Raw genomic sequence first — 12,662 nt, 5'->3', positions numbered from 1 at the left:
CATCCATCCATATTAAGCCCACCACCAGGAAGCAGAAAAGAGTGTGTGGGTAACAGGATGAGGGGTGCCTAGACACAGCACAGCTACGGCACTCATGAACCTAGCAGCTGAGGTTGCCTGCACAGAACCTACGTAGGACCAAGCCAGCCAGAGTTGCAGTATGAAGAGGCTGGATGACTCCAAGCCCATCCCTTGTGGAGGAGCCATTGGCAGCTGAGAGTTAATGCAGGAGGGAGAACCTTTTTTTTTTTTAGATCTGGCCATGGGTAGGTTTTCCATCTGTAGGTCACCACTCTTTGGGAGTCACGTCCCAGATAGTTTCATTAGGATTCATAGCAGTAGCAAGATTACAGTTGTAAAGTAGCAATGAAAACAGTGCTATGGTTGGAGGTCAGCACAGGAGGAGCTGTGTTAAAGGGTCACAGCATTAGGGAGGGTGAGAGCCGCTGCTACAGTGGATGTCCCCACACCCATGCCCTAGTACTGCACCAGGTGGATTTAATGGGTCAAAAAGGAGGGCATGATGCTGAGAGGGATGGGGGAGAGTTAAGGAGGCAGTAGAGGTCACAGATGATCATGGTTCATGGCAGACATGGATTCTCAAAGTTCAAGACAAATTTTTAAAGTTTAAATAAAAACATGAATGTTTATGTGTTTTGAAAAAAAACTTTGTGTATGTTTATTTTAGATCTTTAGAGGATTTTTAGAGGGAAAAGTAACATTTGCTCCAACCTATAAATATGACTTGTTTTCCGAAGACTATGACACCAGTGAGAAGTGCCGTACCCCTGCTTGGACAGACCGTGTCCTTTGGAGAAGGAGGAAGTGGCCTTTTGACAGATCAGGTTAGGAGTGGGCTTTTTATTTAGGTAAAAAATTAATCTGAATTTTGTGAGAAGGAAGAAAGGAGCGATAAATATTAAGCAACAAAAGCTTTTTTATACAAAGGTTATCTAGTATAAAACAAACATTTTAAAAACATTTTATGCCCATTTTTTTCAGTGACATAATTTCATGTAAAGTGAAGAAACATTTATTTTTTAAAATTTCTGATTGCAGTCCTGAAATTGTGGTTTTTGAATGACCACTTGGTTATTCAATAGAACTTTTATGAAACATTGTTTGGTCCCAGGCCTTTAAGTAATTTTAGAAGTAAACAACATCTTAATTCTTCCTAAGTAAAGACTAAAATAACTTGACCAAATGTATTTCTTGGTTAAAGATGTGTAATACTGGCTGCTTCCAGGGTTCCAGCATTCTAGCCTCAGACTGCTGAAGGTTCTAGAAGGAAGTAGGCACTTACGGGTGTCACATGGCCTGCCTGTCCTTCTCTTGTTGCCTCTCTTGAATTGTCTTTTATTCTAATGCAGCTGAAGATTTAGATCTTCTGAATGCTAGTTTCCAAGATGAAAGTAAAATCCTTTATACATGGACTCCTGGCACCTTGCTGCACTATGGGAGAGCCGAGCTGAAGACTTCTGACCACAGGTTTAAACTACCTCAGTTTTTCTAATGATGCTTGAAGTTTCTTTGAAATAAATTCCTTTAGAAACATTTCTAATACATCTACCTTCCTTTGTGCCTTAAGGCCTGTCGTTGCCCTGATTGATATAGATATATTTGAAGTTGAAGCTGAAGAGAGACAAAAAATTTATAAAGAAGTTATTGCAGTCCAGGGCCCACCAGATGGCACAGTGATGGTCTCAATCAGAAGTTCGGCACAAGAAAATACCTTTTTTGATGACGCTTTGATTGATGAGCTTCTGCAGCAGTTTGCACACTTCGGTGAAGTTATACTCATAAGGTGAGTGAGGGGTTTGTGACCCAGAGTGCATGTAAGTAGTAGTCGCTACACTGGAAAGTCTGATCTAGTGACTGACTACCTCATAAACCTGACATTGCCAGACTAAAGAGCCGAACTTGGGGTGTTGTTCAGGAGATCCTGGGTTTTGAAATTAAGTTCTCTACTTAGAAAACTTAAAATGAATAACGAAACTTACACAAACTGTTGGAGACAAAGATATGTTTGAGTTTAGGAATGACCTCTTCATGGTTCCTCTACAGTGGAGCAATGTAGCGAGCTCTGTGTGAGAGGGAAGCTATGTGTGAGGGAAGCTCTGTGTGAGAGGGAAGCTATCCTTGGTCATGTTAGTGTGTTAAGGAGAGAAAAGTAAAGACTTGATTGTGCACACCAGTACTTTAGGATTCAAAGGGCAGAAGGATATTTACTTCAAGGCCAGTGTAAATACATAGAGAGTGTATAAATAACTGTCTTTAATAAGTAAATAACCTGGAGGGATTTTTTTTATCCCATAAGCTTAAGAAATCTGATGTTTATATTATAAATGTCATTAAAAATGATAAATGTTCAGTTTCCAGCCAGCTGGGATGTGATGAGTAGGAGCCATCTGTCACAGTCTCGGTCCCTGTGCCGACTTCCCCACCTGCTTTCTGCAGGACTGCATACCTCTTGTCTTAGCAGGGTTTTCTCTCACATGTTCAACTGCTTTGGGAAGTTGGATTTCATGTATGTCTTTTAATTCCTCTGTATGTTGTTCATTTGCTTCTTTGAGGATATTTTATTTGTATTCAGTAGGCAAACCTTTATACGATACAGTACTGTAGAAGAGCAGAGAACTTAAAGGCATGGCTTTACTTATAATCTATCTGGAGAAGTCATTGTAGCGGCTTCTCCAGATCCATAGAAGCGATGGGATAGTTTCTGTAGGGTGGAATTCACCTGAGGCATATCAGGTCTTTTCAGGGAGCAGAGGAACAAATGAAAAACAAAATTTGGCATTTTTTTATAGGTCCTTTGATTTTTCTTACCCATCCTCCAATCTTTGAGAGCATTCTATTTTAAATCTTCAAAATCTTATAAAACCTGAGCCTGAGAGATGGCTCAGTGCACAAAGACACTGTCTCAGTTCCATACTTGGGACCCATGTGACGGAAGAAGGAGAGAGCTGACACCACAGAGTTGTCCTCTGATCTCCACATGCATGCCCTGGCAATAATAAATTCATTTGTTTCTAAAAGACTTAAGAACTTAAGGCTTTAGAAAGTACACTGTAAAATCTCCCACATTTACAGATAACAGTAAGCCTTGGCAAGCATAGAAATGTCAGAGCACCAGAAGCATCTGTGAAGTGTGAGTGGGCAGCAGATAGCTTCACGGACAAATGTAAACTACAGCAGTGAGCTAGAAGACTCTACACTGTATAAGGGAAAGAGACGGGGTAAAGAAGAAGAGACTTGGGGGTTTTTAACTCACGGGGGTCTTCCTAATTCAGAATTGAAGCTAAAAGCTTTCCTCGGAATATTGTCAACATTAGAGAGAATATTGATAAGAAAATCATCTATTGCTGGGATAGAAAGCCACAGATGTCAGGACAGTTAGGGTACTCTGTCTGTCACATCAGTGGTACCAAGGTGACAAACAAAAGCAGATACTAACAGGAAAGAAGAGTATTGTACAGTTATGGTCGTGGCGCAGGTACCAAAGAACAGGGGTGCAGCTAACAACAGTCTTAAAGAGGGGTGTCCTCCATGGCAGCCATGGGGTAGTGCTTAGGTGAGAGTACCGTCCCTGTGTATCTCAAATGACAGCGTTCCTGTAACGGAACAGCTTTATGCCAGAGTCACTTGTCTTGGTCATGTCTGAGTGATTGTAAACCTTATTCCATGTGCACTTGATTTCGGTAGAGGAAAGTAGTTTGGCACACTTTTATTTGCATCTTCTTTTAACCCTTAAAACCCATAATCTTTTAGACTGTGAGCATAAGAAAGGTTTTCTCCACATAGTTGGGAAAATTCAGTTTGCAAAATTGCTTCTGTAAATCAGATGGATAACATTGATTTTTTTTTGTTATAAACCTCATTATATAATCAGTGACTTCAAAATATGTCCTTTTGTCCATTTTCTCCCTTTTTGGGAGGGTAGGGGGTGGGGGGGCCTGTGTCTTGTTTCCAGAGTATAACCTTTGAATCATAGCAAAGACTCAGGAAGACATGTCTGTGCAGACAAACCCCTAGCCTGCAGCTCCTTGTGACTAGCTAATTGGGTTATCTGGGATTCCTCCTCATTAGCATTATCTACTAATTACCTTTCTTAATCAGAGGAAATGGCCTTCAGGAAAGTCACTGAAACACTGGAAATACGTAGTCCTGACTGTGTTGGGTCACCCTGAATGAGGCCCTTTCTCCTGCCTGTGTTTCTCACAGAGTAAAGGAAGCAGGGCAGAAGTGCTGTGTGCAGAGAGCAGCCTCCTCTGAGAAGCAGCCCAGTGGCCACCAGGCTCTCTTTTGGCCCCAGCTGTTCATTTGTAACCAGTGGCTGGAAATTGAGCTATGTCTGAGAAGTTAATTATATTCCTCTTCATTGTTTTTCCTTTCTCTTAAAGATTTGTAGAAGATAAAATGTGGGTTACATTTTTGGAGGGAAGCTCCGCCTTGAATGTTCTGAGCCTAAATGGTAAAGAGGTAAGGTAGATTTGGAGATCCTAAACCATGTGAAATATGTCTCAAGGTTGTCGTTCTATAGACAAGCAAATTGAATGTCTAGATGGGTTTTCAGTTAAGGAAAATTGAAGACCACAAACTGCATAATATTTTTATTTAGATTAGTTTTTTGCCTAACCTAAGATTATTATTTTACTTTCCCCTTAGAGATATTAACCATTTGTCAGAAAAGAAAAGGAAAACATGTTCCCTGCCTAATTTGATTTCTATGATATTTAATACAAATTATTATAAAATTTTAATTAAAAGCAGATATTCTATCTTCTCTATATTGCTACCAAGTGGAGAACATGCTTTATTTACAATAACATGAGGCAGAAGGAGCAGAAGGTCCTTACTTTCCCAGGGAGTTACTCATAAGTGGCCAAGGAAGGGCTGTGGTGTCTGGTGCCCTTTCCCAGCACAGATACATAATTTCCTCAGAGAGCAAGCATCCACACTGTAGCATTTTCAGATTTATCTACTGGGGATGTTTCTAGTCTGTGATTTGAAATGTCACTGATAGGGAACTTATGCTGGTGATGACCTGGTGTAATTTTGTTTCTGTGAAATGTTGCATCTGTCAATTTTTTATGAATTATTTTTTATCAAAATCTGCATTGCTAATTGTACGGTCCATAGGTACACTAGATTGAATTCTAGATTCCATTTCTCCAACAGTGAGCAACTCCCTCTGGCATTTACCAGCCCTTTCTTGTCATGCTAATTTGCTTTCTTAAAGAAGAATATTTGCATGTGTACATTGCCTGAGTTTTGTTTGTTTTTTAATGCAATACTAATATATCCATGTCAAAATGATAAAAAAAAAAAAATACTTTGAGCTGGAAGCCCCCCACAGAATTGCCAACTGTCAGCGCAGTGTATTGACCGTACCTATGCAGCTTATTTGTAAATATTTTAAAAGTTTAGTCTTCTTCCCACTATAGAACTCTTCAAACATAAGAAAGTTGAAACTGTAAGAAAGAGCTTGTAACTAGGAAGCTAGTCTCTTGTATGTTGTGGACTTTAAGTGAGAGTGTTTATCATCTCCATGTCCATGATGAAGGAGTCTACCCAACAATAAATTTTTGAAGAATTTTTAAAAATACAACAGTGAGACACAATGTAACTTGATTATTACATGTTGGTGTTTATCAATCATCCTTAGATCTAAAAGTCACTTAAATGTAAGGCTGAGGGCATGCTTTACATGGTGCAGCCATTCCAGATCCACAACAGTTCATTTTTGTAAGAAGATTCAAAATAATCTTCACACAACATTCTCCCGACATTTGAAATGCTAAAAGCATAGGTTAGCACATAGCAGCGTACAGTGGGGCAGCTCTCAAGACTATTGCACCAAGTGAGAGAACCAAACAACAGCCAGTGCATGCTCAAGGCCCTGTCTCTTCTGTGGTTGTTTCGATGTAGGAACAGTTATTTAATTTATGGATCCAAACCAAAATTACATAGCAGATTATCAGTGGTTTGTATTTATCAAGGAAGAGATACTGGCTAGTGTAAAGGAATCTTTTGGGGGGAGTTATTTGTTTGTTTGTTTGTTTGTTTTTTCGAGACAGGGTTTCTCTGTGTAGCCCTGGCTGTCCTGGAACTCACTCTGTAGACCAGGCTGGCCTTGAACTCAGAAATCTGCCTGCCTCTGCCTCCCAAGTGCTGGGATTAAAGGCGTGTGCCACCACTTCCCAGCAGAGTAAAGGAATCTTAACTATTTTTATTTGGTATCATAAGCTCTTAAAGGGAGAGTGTGAACAGCCTTCACATGGAAAATTTTAGTATGTGTGGTCTAACTCAGGTACCCTTCTCCCACAGTAGTTTTCATGTTAATAAATGTTCTGTATCTTTTTTTATTTCAACTAGTTATTAAATCGGACTATAACGATTACTTTAAAAAGTCCAGATTGGATCAAAAATTTGGAAGAAGAGATGAGTTTAGAGAAAATCAGTGTCACGTTGCCCTCGTCAACAAGCTCCACCCTGCTTGGTGAAGATGCAGAGGTTGCAGCAGACTTTGACATGGAAGGTTTGTATGTTGAGCAGACTTATTCTGCATGTTAGAGAAGTTTGACCCAGCACTAATGACTTAATATCCTAGTTTCTCTCTCTCCTTGAGCACAGTATTATATGTTTTCTATAGTATAATGTTTATCTGATTGCATTATTCTTGGTAATTTATGTGTTATTTTGTCATTAAATAGTAAATACAATTGCATATTTTAGTTTATATTGTCTGATAAAAACATGAATTGGTATTTTGAATGTGCTGGTTTGTGCCAGAATTATAGTTAAGTAGACGTTCTAATAAGTTCATAATTACTAAAAAAGAAGATATGTTCCAAAGGAGTGTACATGCATGCAAAGAGAACACTCATACACATAAAAAATAAAACTATTTTTTAAAGTCAAGGAAAGAGCAGCCAGCACTTAGGAGACAGAGGCAGGTGACTGTCTGTGAATCTGAGGCCAGCCTGGTCTACAAAGCAAGTCCAGGACAGCCAGGGCTCTCTCTGTTACAGGGAAACCCTGTCTCAGAGGGGGAGGGGGAGGGGGAGGGGGAGGGGGGAGGGGGAGGGGGAGGGGAGGGGGAGGGGGAGGGGAGGGGGAGAGGGAGAGGGAGAGGAGGGAGAGGGAGAGGGAGAGGGAGGGAGGAGGGAGGAGAGAGGAGGGAGAGGGAGGGAGGAGGGAGGAGAGGGGAGGAAGAGGGAGGAGAGGGAGAGAGAGGGAGAGGGAGAGGGAGAGGAGGGGAGAGAGAAGAGAGGAGGGGAGGGAAGGGGAGAGAGAAGAGGGGAGGGGGAGGGGAGGAGAGGAGAAGAGGGGAGGGGAGGGGGAGGGGAGGAGAGGAGAGGAGAGGAAGAGAAGGAGAAGAAGAAGAGAAGAGCCAGAAAGGAATGGTCCATAATATCTCATACTTCAGAAAGATGAGGGAGAAAATCAGGACAGACACGTGTCTGGTGTAGGAGCAGTGAGGGAGGCTGTTAGTGACCTTTGTAAGAGTAAGTTTGGTGGCATGGTAAAGCCGGTGGCGAGATCTGCTGTGGGCGGAAGGTGAAGGAGTAGGGTTACAGAACAGTTCCTTCCCAATGGGAGGAGCCTGAGAGCTTGGTGCTGCTAGAAGGGCTGGTGCAAGGAGGCTAATGCTGTGAGAGGGTTGTCAGAATGACAGCAAGGTTTCTGGGGACAGTGGGGTGTCCCGGACTCCATGCATTAGGGTAGGCCGTGTCATGCCACAGCATCAGTGAGGATATGTGGTGAGAATGCAGCTTGCACGAGGTAACTGTGGAGTCTCTGTCCTGAGACTTCTGTCAGGTTTATGTATTCACATCATTAGCAGGAGTGAGAAAACCCACAGTTTCAGGAGACTTGAGACGCTCTGAAATAATGTGTCTGGCAAAGAGGAGTGAGAGGGGTAACCAACCAGGAAACCTTAGCATCTCCAGGCAACCTGGGGGACCCAGAGAAGATTGGAACTACAAACATTGTTAATGCGACTATGAGAACTCCGAGTTTCTTCAAGAAGTGACACTCACACACAAGTGCAGTTGCCGAGGTTTGAGGTGTGGATGGTGACTGAGAGGGTTTGTCATTTACAAGCAGCGGGAGAGCCATAGCGAACACTGAAGCCAAACACAGAAGGGATCAGATTGGTCAGGGCTGAAGTGCAGGGGAGCAAGCCCTAGCTCTGCGGAAGGGCTGAAAGAATGAAGTGCTGCAGGTTAGGACCCAGACCGTGTAGCTGAGGGAACTGTGGGCACAGTGTGGAAGCACTGTTCAGATTGCCTGCCATACATGCTATCCATAGGACTTCCGTGTGTGCAAAGGGTGGTAGGGCCCACTGACCGTGGTGCTTTCTGCTTAGCCCTGAATGGCTTACTAGATGGTAGCTCAGACACTGGAAGGGCAGAAGGTGGAGACTGCTGAAGTAGGTGAGCTAAAGGGTGTCTCATAGACTCCTGGTGACATAGCCTTAAAAGGTAGGGCTTGGAAGGAAGGCTAGTGTTGTAGTTTGTGAATCCTCTTACGTGGGGTGAATGGAGATGAAACCTGATGGGAGAAGTGGATCTGTTGACTGAAAAGGCTTGAAATAGGAGCCGTCTGGCTAAGGGTGTATGACTGCCCATGACCTTGTTTACTGTTAAGTTGGACCTGGGTTGGGCAGGGAATAAAGGCACTCACACAGAACACATGGGCAAAGTTGGCTTCATGGCTGCTCGGCTGATAGAGCTTTCAGTCAGGCAAGCTCCAAGTGCAGCTGCAGCGGAAGGAATGGACATCTTTAGGTTCTCTGTAAGAGCATTTATACTGACTCTAATTTTTCTGTTTATATTTTTACATGCCTTTATGCTTATCCCCTGTGTATTTGTGATATCTGAATGTTTAATTTGTCTTTTAGCCCTGTAAAGCCCAATATGAAAAGTTTAAAAAGGTGCTGTCTTTGGCCTTGCTTTTGCTAGGTGATGTTGATGACTATAGTGCTGAGGTAGAGGAGCTTCTTCCTCAGCATCTTCAGCCATCCTCAAGCTCTGGCCTTGGCACTTCTCCAAGCTCTTCACCCCGCACCAGTCCCTGCCAGTCACCCACAGTACCAGAGTACTCCGCGCCTGCTCTTCCTGTCAGACCTAGTCGAGCACCATCAAGAACTCCAGGACCTCTGAGTTCACAGGGTATGTGTTTTATTTGAAGTGTTTGTGCAACTTTGTCCAGATGGTTTGTTTGAACTTTGGAGAACTATTGTATCCTCGTTTGCTTTCTGTTGCTGTGATAAAACATTGACTGTGGTGGCTGGTCTTATGTCAGCTTGACACACAAACTAGAGTTATCTGAAAGGAGGGAACCTTAATTAAGAAAATGCCTCCATAAGACCCAGCTGTAGGGACTTTTCATGATTAGTGGTTCATGGGGTAGGTTCCAGCCATTGTAGGTAGTGTTGTCTCTGAGCTGGTGGCCCTGGGGTTCTATAAGAAAGCAGGCTGAGCAAGCCAGGGAGAGCAAGCCAGTAAGAAGCACTCTTCCATGGCCTCAGCATCAGCTCCTGTCTTCAGGCTCCTGCCCTGATTTCCTTCAATGTCGAACAGCAATATGGAAGTGTAAGCCAGCCAATTGTGGTGGTGCATGCCAGTAGGCCGGTAGGATTTGCTGAAGGAGGCAGAAGCAGGAGGATCACAAGTTCGAGGCCAGCCTGGGAAGTGTAAGCCAAATAAGCCCTTTTCTCCCCAACTTGCTTTTTGGTCATGGTGATTCATCACAGCAATAGAAACCCTAATATCAAAGCAGCTTGGGGAGGGAAGGGTTTATTTGGCTTACAGGTACTTAAGGGAAGCCAGAAGCTCAAGACACGAATCTAGAGGCAGGAGCTGACGCAGAGGCTTGCTCACAATGGATAACCCAATCTGCTTTCCTGTTCCTCCTGGACCACCTGCCCAAGGGTAGTACCACTCACATGGTCTGGCCCCATCAATCATTAATCAAGGAAATTGGCCTGAAGCCAATCTGACATAGGCAATTCCTCAGTGGAAGCTCCTTTCCCCTCAGTGACTCTAACTTGTATCAAGTTGACAAAAACTAACCAGCACACATTTTTTAGCTTTTATCCCGTGTACTGAGTGCCCTGTAAACAAGAGTGGATTTCCTGACAGTAACTCTTAGTGGAGAAGAATTCTATCATTGCTGCTATAGATGATCTGTCTCAGTCCTATTTATGTGTTTTACAACTTATAATTTCCTATTCTATGATAAGAACACTTGACTATTTGGGCTTTTTCCCTGTCTTCTTTGCTGGCCAACAAGTTATGTATGACTTAACTCAAACAGTACATTTTGTCCCTTAATAGTCCCCTCAGTAAGTCAGCTTTTAGCACCTCAGCCAAGTAAAAGTCACAAGTAAAAAACACTGCACAGGGCAGTGTCATGGTGCCCATGGTTCCAGATGGGATTCCATGGTAGACTGCTGCTTTAGTCATGGGAAGGGCTTTATTTTTTTTCTTTAATGCACAGAATTTTTAGAGAAAATTGGGTCATTTAATTACGTATGCACATTCTGTGTCACTACCACCCGCTTGGCACCTGACCTCACCTCACTTTCTTAGTCTCTCCAGTTGACACTCAGCCAGCAGCCCAGAAGGATTCTTCCCAGTCCATAGAACCCAAGAGGCCACCCCCTCCCCGACCAGTTGCTCCTCCAGCACGTCCTGCCCCACCACAGAGACCACCTCCACCTTCAGGTAACCAACTACTCTTAGGATGCCTGTTTAACATCAAATTTTCCTCTACTTCATTGAAACGCATTGTGCATGTTTTCATCTGTATCCTCTGAGTTTTGTTTGTGTGTTTATGTGATCATTATTGTTACCTCTTGAGCTTGTCTAAAAGGAACTCTGAGGAACAGCAGGCCAGCATGTCTATCAAGCAGGTTTCATGAACACGGTTCTGCTGTCTCCTTGCCTTGCACAGGAGACGCTTGCTTGGGTTTTGTTACTTTGACATGGTTGGACATGTATGATGTTCTTGGATAAAACTAAGTTTAATTTTTTAAAAATTTCTCATCTGTAGCTTTATAAAGACAATTAACATTTATTAATTTCTAGAAAATGTATTTTAGAACTGAAGAACATACATGTTTTAATATGTTTTATATACCTCTTTAAGTGTTCTCTCAGCTAAATGCAATGTTCACTTCTTGTGCACATATGCATTGAATAACAGCTTTGTGTAATGTCTAGATAGTTACACAATCATACATGCTGTGTGCTTTCATGACTATTAGAGCAGATTTTGACATTTCAACTCTTTATTTAATGTCATTCCCTCCCTGCTGCCTAATTTCTTATGAACTGTAAGGGGCTAGGAGTCCTGCGCCTGCTAGAAGAGAATTTGGAGGTAACCATTTACATTTGCTCTCCTGTGTGAGTGCTGGGTTAGTGATATTTTGGAGTTTGAACCCTGTAACTCAGGCAGTTTAAATCTGTTTGGTAAGCATCAAAATGTGTGGTGGCATTTATAGTCCATGGAAAAGAGCTCCAAGTTTTTATATTCCTGATGACATATTACAGTGTAGTTACTCTATGAGTATAGCTGATAAACCATGTCTTATTTTGCATTTTGAATAAATCATCAAATTCTTTCCTCATCTGCTTATGTAAAACTATAACTTTTCTTCTTTTCAATGAGGTAATTTGTATTTACTACTGGATGCTTTTATTTAAAAAGTAATTTGTTTCATTAACATGAAAACTGCAGGTAGAGCTTTGCATGTAGCAGTGACATGGCAAGCCTGACATGGCAAGCCATGGATCCAGTGCCCAGCACTTATCCTCAAAGGCTGACCCGAAAGCTCAGTCTGAAGCTCTTCTTGCTGAGTACACTCAATAAGGCTCAAGAAAAGATGGAGATTGTACCAAGTCTTCAGAGCTTGAGCAGCTCCAGCAAGTGTGTCTAAAGCCCCTGGCCATACAGAGGTTCTGGCTACCTGCCATCGTTGGTCCCTGAGATTCAGGGCCAGTTATGGAAGGAACTAACACTGCCTATGTGAAGATTTTGATGACTTTGTAATAGGAAGAGCTAAATTATTTAAACAGTGTAGCTTCTATGAACATTGCTATTTTTCATTTATTTGTTTATTTTTAGGGTGAATTCTTCTGCTTTACCAGGAAACCAATCTGTAGAAAATAAATTTGGAAATGAACTTAAAAAAACTTGTATCACATTAGCAAACTAGTGGCTTATTTAGAAATCTATTTCCGTTTTAAATGCCCCTCTACCACCCATCTTATTCTGCAGCCATTAATCTCCTCTGAGACAGTAAGTTTAGAGAATACATCAGAAACTAACTTTGAAGAGATCAGTGTCTTTTCATAGAAATTTAAGATGAAATTGAAACTTTATTTATGATTATTTTCCTTTTTGACTGTCAAATAACATATTGATAGTCTAGATATAAGAAATGAGATGATCATAAAGTTTTATGTTAGACAATATTTTTGGTTCCTTCTTGCAGTGATTTTAGATGAAGAGGAAGCTGTGACTTTGCTTCTGTTCTTAGATTTGAGGAAAGGGAGGACTCAGTTTTGAGTTAACGTCACTTTGGTTAGATTGATGACTTCCAAGAGATTTAAAGCAATTAAAGACCCTTCATGCAAGAATAATTATGT

General features: G+C 41.9%; 1 protein-coding gene across 26 annotated transcripts in view; it reads left to right on the top strand.

Annotated features, from left to right (window-relative positions):
• Nucleotides 1–12,662, top strand: part of Synj1 (synaptojanin 1) — a 70,565-nt gene that overhangs the window by 46,526 nt on the left and 11,377 nt on the right. For 14 of the 26 annotated variants that reach the window (XM_076943141.1, XM_076943130.1, XM_076943144.1 and 11 more), the window contains 7 exons: nt 689–845; nt 1,371–1,488; nt 1,589–1,804; nt 4,404–4,482; nt 6,379–6,541; nt 8,970–9,179; nt 10,602–10,736. In XM_076943141.1, the coding sequence (XP_076799256.1) occupies nt 689–845; nt 1,371–1,488; nt 1,589–1,804; nt 4,404–4,482; nt 6,379–6,541; nt 8,970–9,179; nt 10,602–10,736 (1,078 nt within the window). Of the gene's footprint in view, nt 1–688; nt 846–1,370; nt 1,489–1,588; nt 1,805–4,403; nt 4,483–6,378; nt 6,542–8,969; nt 9,180–10,601; nt 10,737–11,352; nt 11,392–12,662 lie in introns of all 26 variants that reach the window. The other 12 variants (XM_076943138.1, XM_076943125.1, XM_076943123.1 and 9 more) reach the window with 1 other exon arrangement.

This window comes from Arvicanthis niloticus, chromosome 12 (genome assembly GCF_011762505.2).
Source record: "Arvicanthis niloticus isolate mArvNil1 chromosome 12, mArvNil1.pat.X, whole genome shotgun sequence".
Taxonomy (NCBI): Eukaryota; Metazoa; Chordata; class Mammalia; order Rodentia; family Muridae; genus Arvicanthis; species Arvicanthis niloticus.
This window is presented reverse-complemented; position numbering and strand designations above follow the sequence as displayed.